We start from the raw sequence: 316 nt of genomic DNA on the forward strand, positions 1-316 counted from the left end.
ACTCATCCGCCAGCCGTTTCTCTGCGTCTACCATCATATCACCTTCTGCTGCTGCTGCTGCTGCTGCTGTTGCTGCTGCTGCTGCTGCTGCTGCTGCTGCTGCAGTGCCTTCGCTAGGACATTCTGTCTTCACCTTCCGCGCCACCTCAGCAGCAGCAGCAGCAGCAGCAGCAGCTCCTGCTGCTGCTGCTGCTGCTGCGTGTCTCTCATCGTTGATTTTTTTTCTCGCAATGTCGTGAACGTCCTTCAGCAGCAGCAGCAGATGCAGCAGCGCGCGAGGCAGCAGCTGCTGCTGCAGAAAGGAGACAGCTGCTGC

At 58.9% G+C, this 316-nt stretch overlaps 1 protein-coding gene across 1 annotated transcript in view; it reads right to left on the reverse strand.

Annotated features, from left to right (window-relative positions):
• The window catches only part of EMH_0007740 (uncharacterized protein), a gene marked incomplete at both ends in the record, with an annotated part of 2,298 nt that overhangs the window by 188 nt on the left and 1,794 nt on the right, over positions 1-316 (reverse strand). Inside the window, one exon of the mRNA XM_013498114.1 lies at positions 1-244. Within this exon, the coding sequence (XP_013353568.1) occupies positions 1-244 (244 nt within the window). The remainder of the gene's footprint in view (positions 245-316) is intronic.

This window comes from Eimeria mitis, genomic scaffold, assembly GCF_000499745.2.
Source record: "Eimeria mitis Houghton genomic scaffold, Emh_scaff319, whole genome shotgun sequence".
Taxonomy (NCBI): Eukaryota; Apicomplexa; class Conoidasida; order Eucoccidiorida; family Eimeriidae; genus Eimeria; species Eimeria mitis.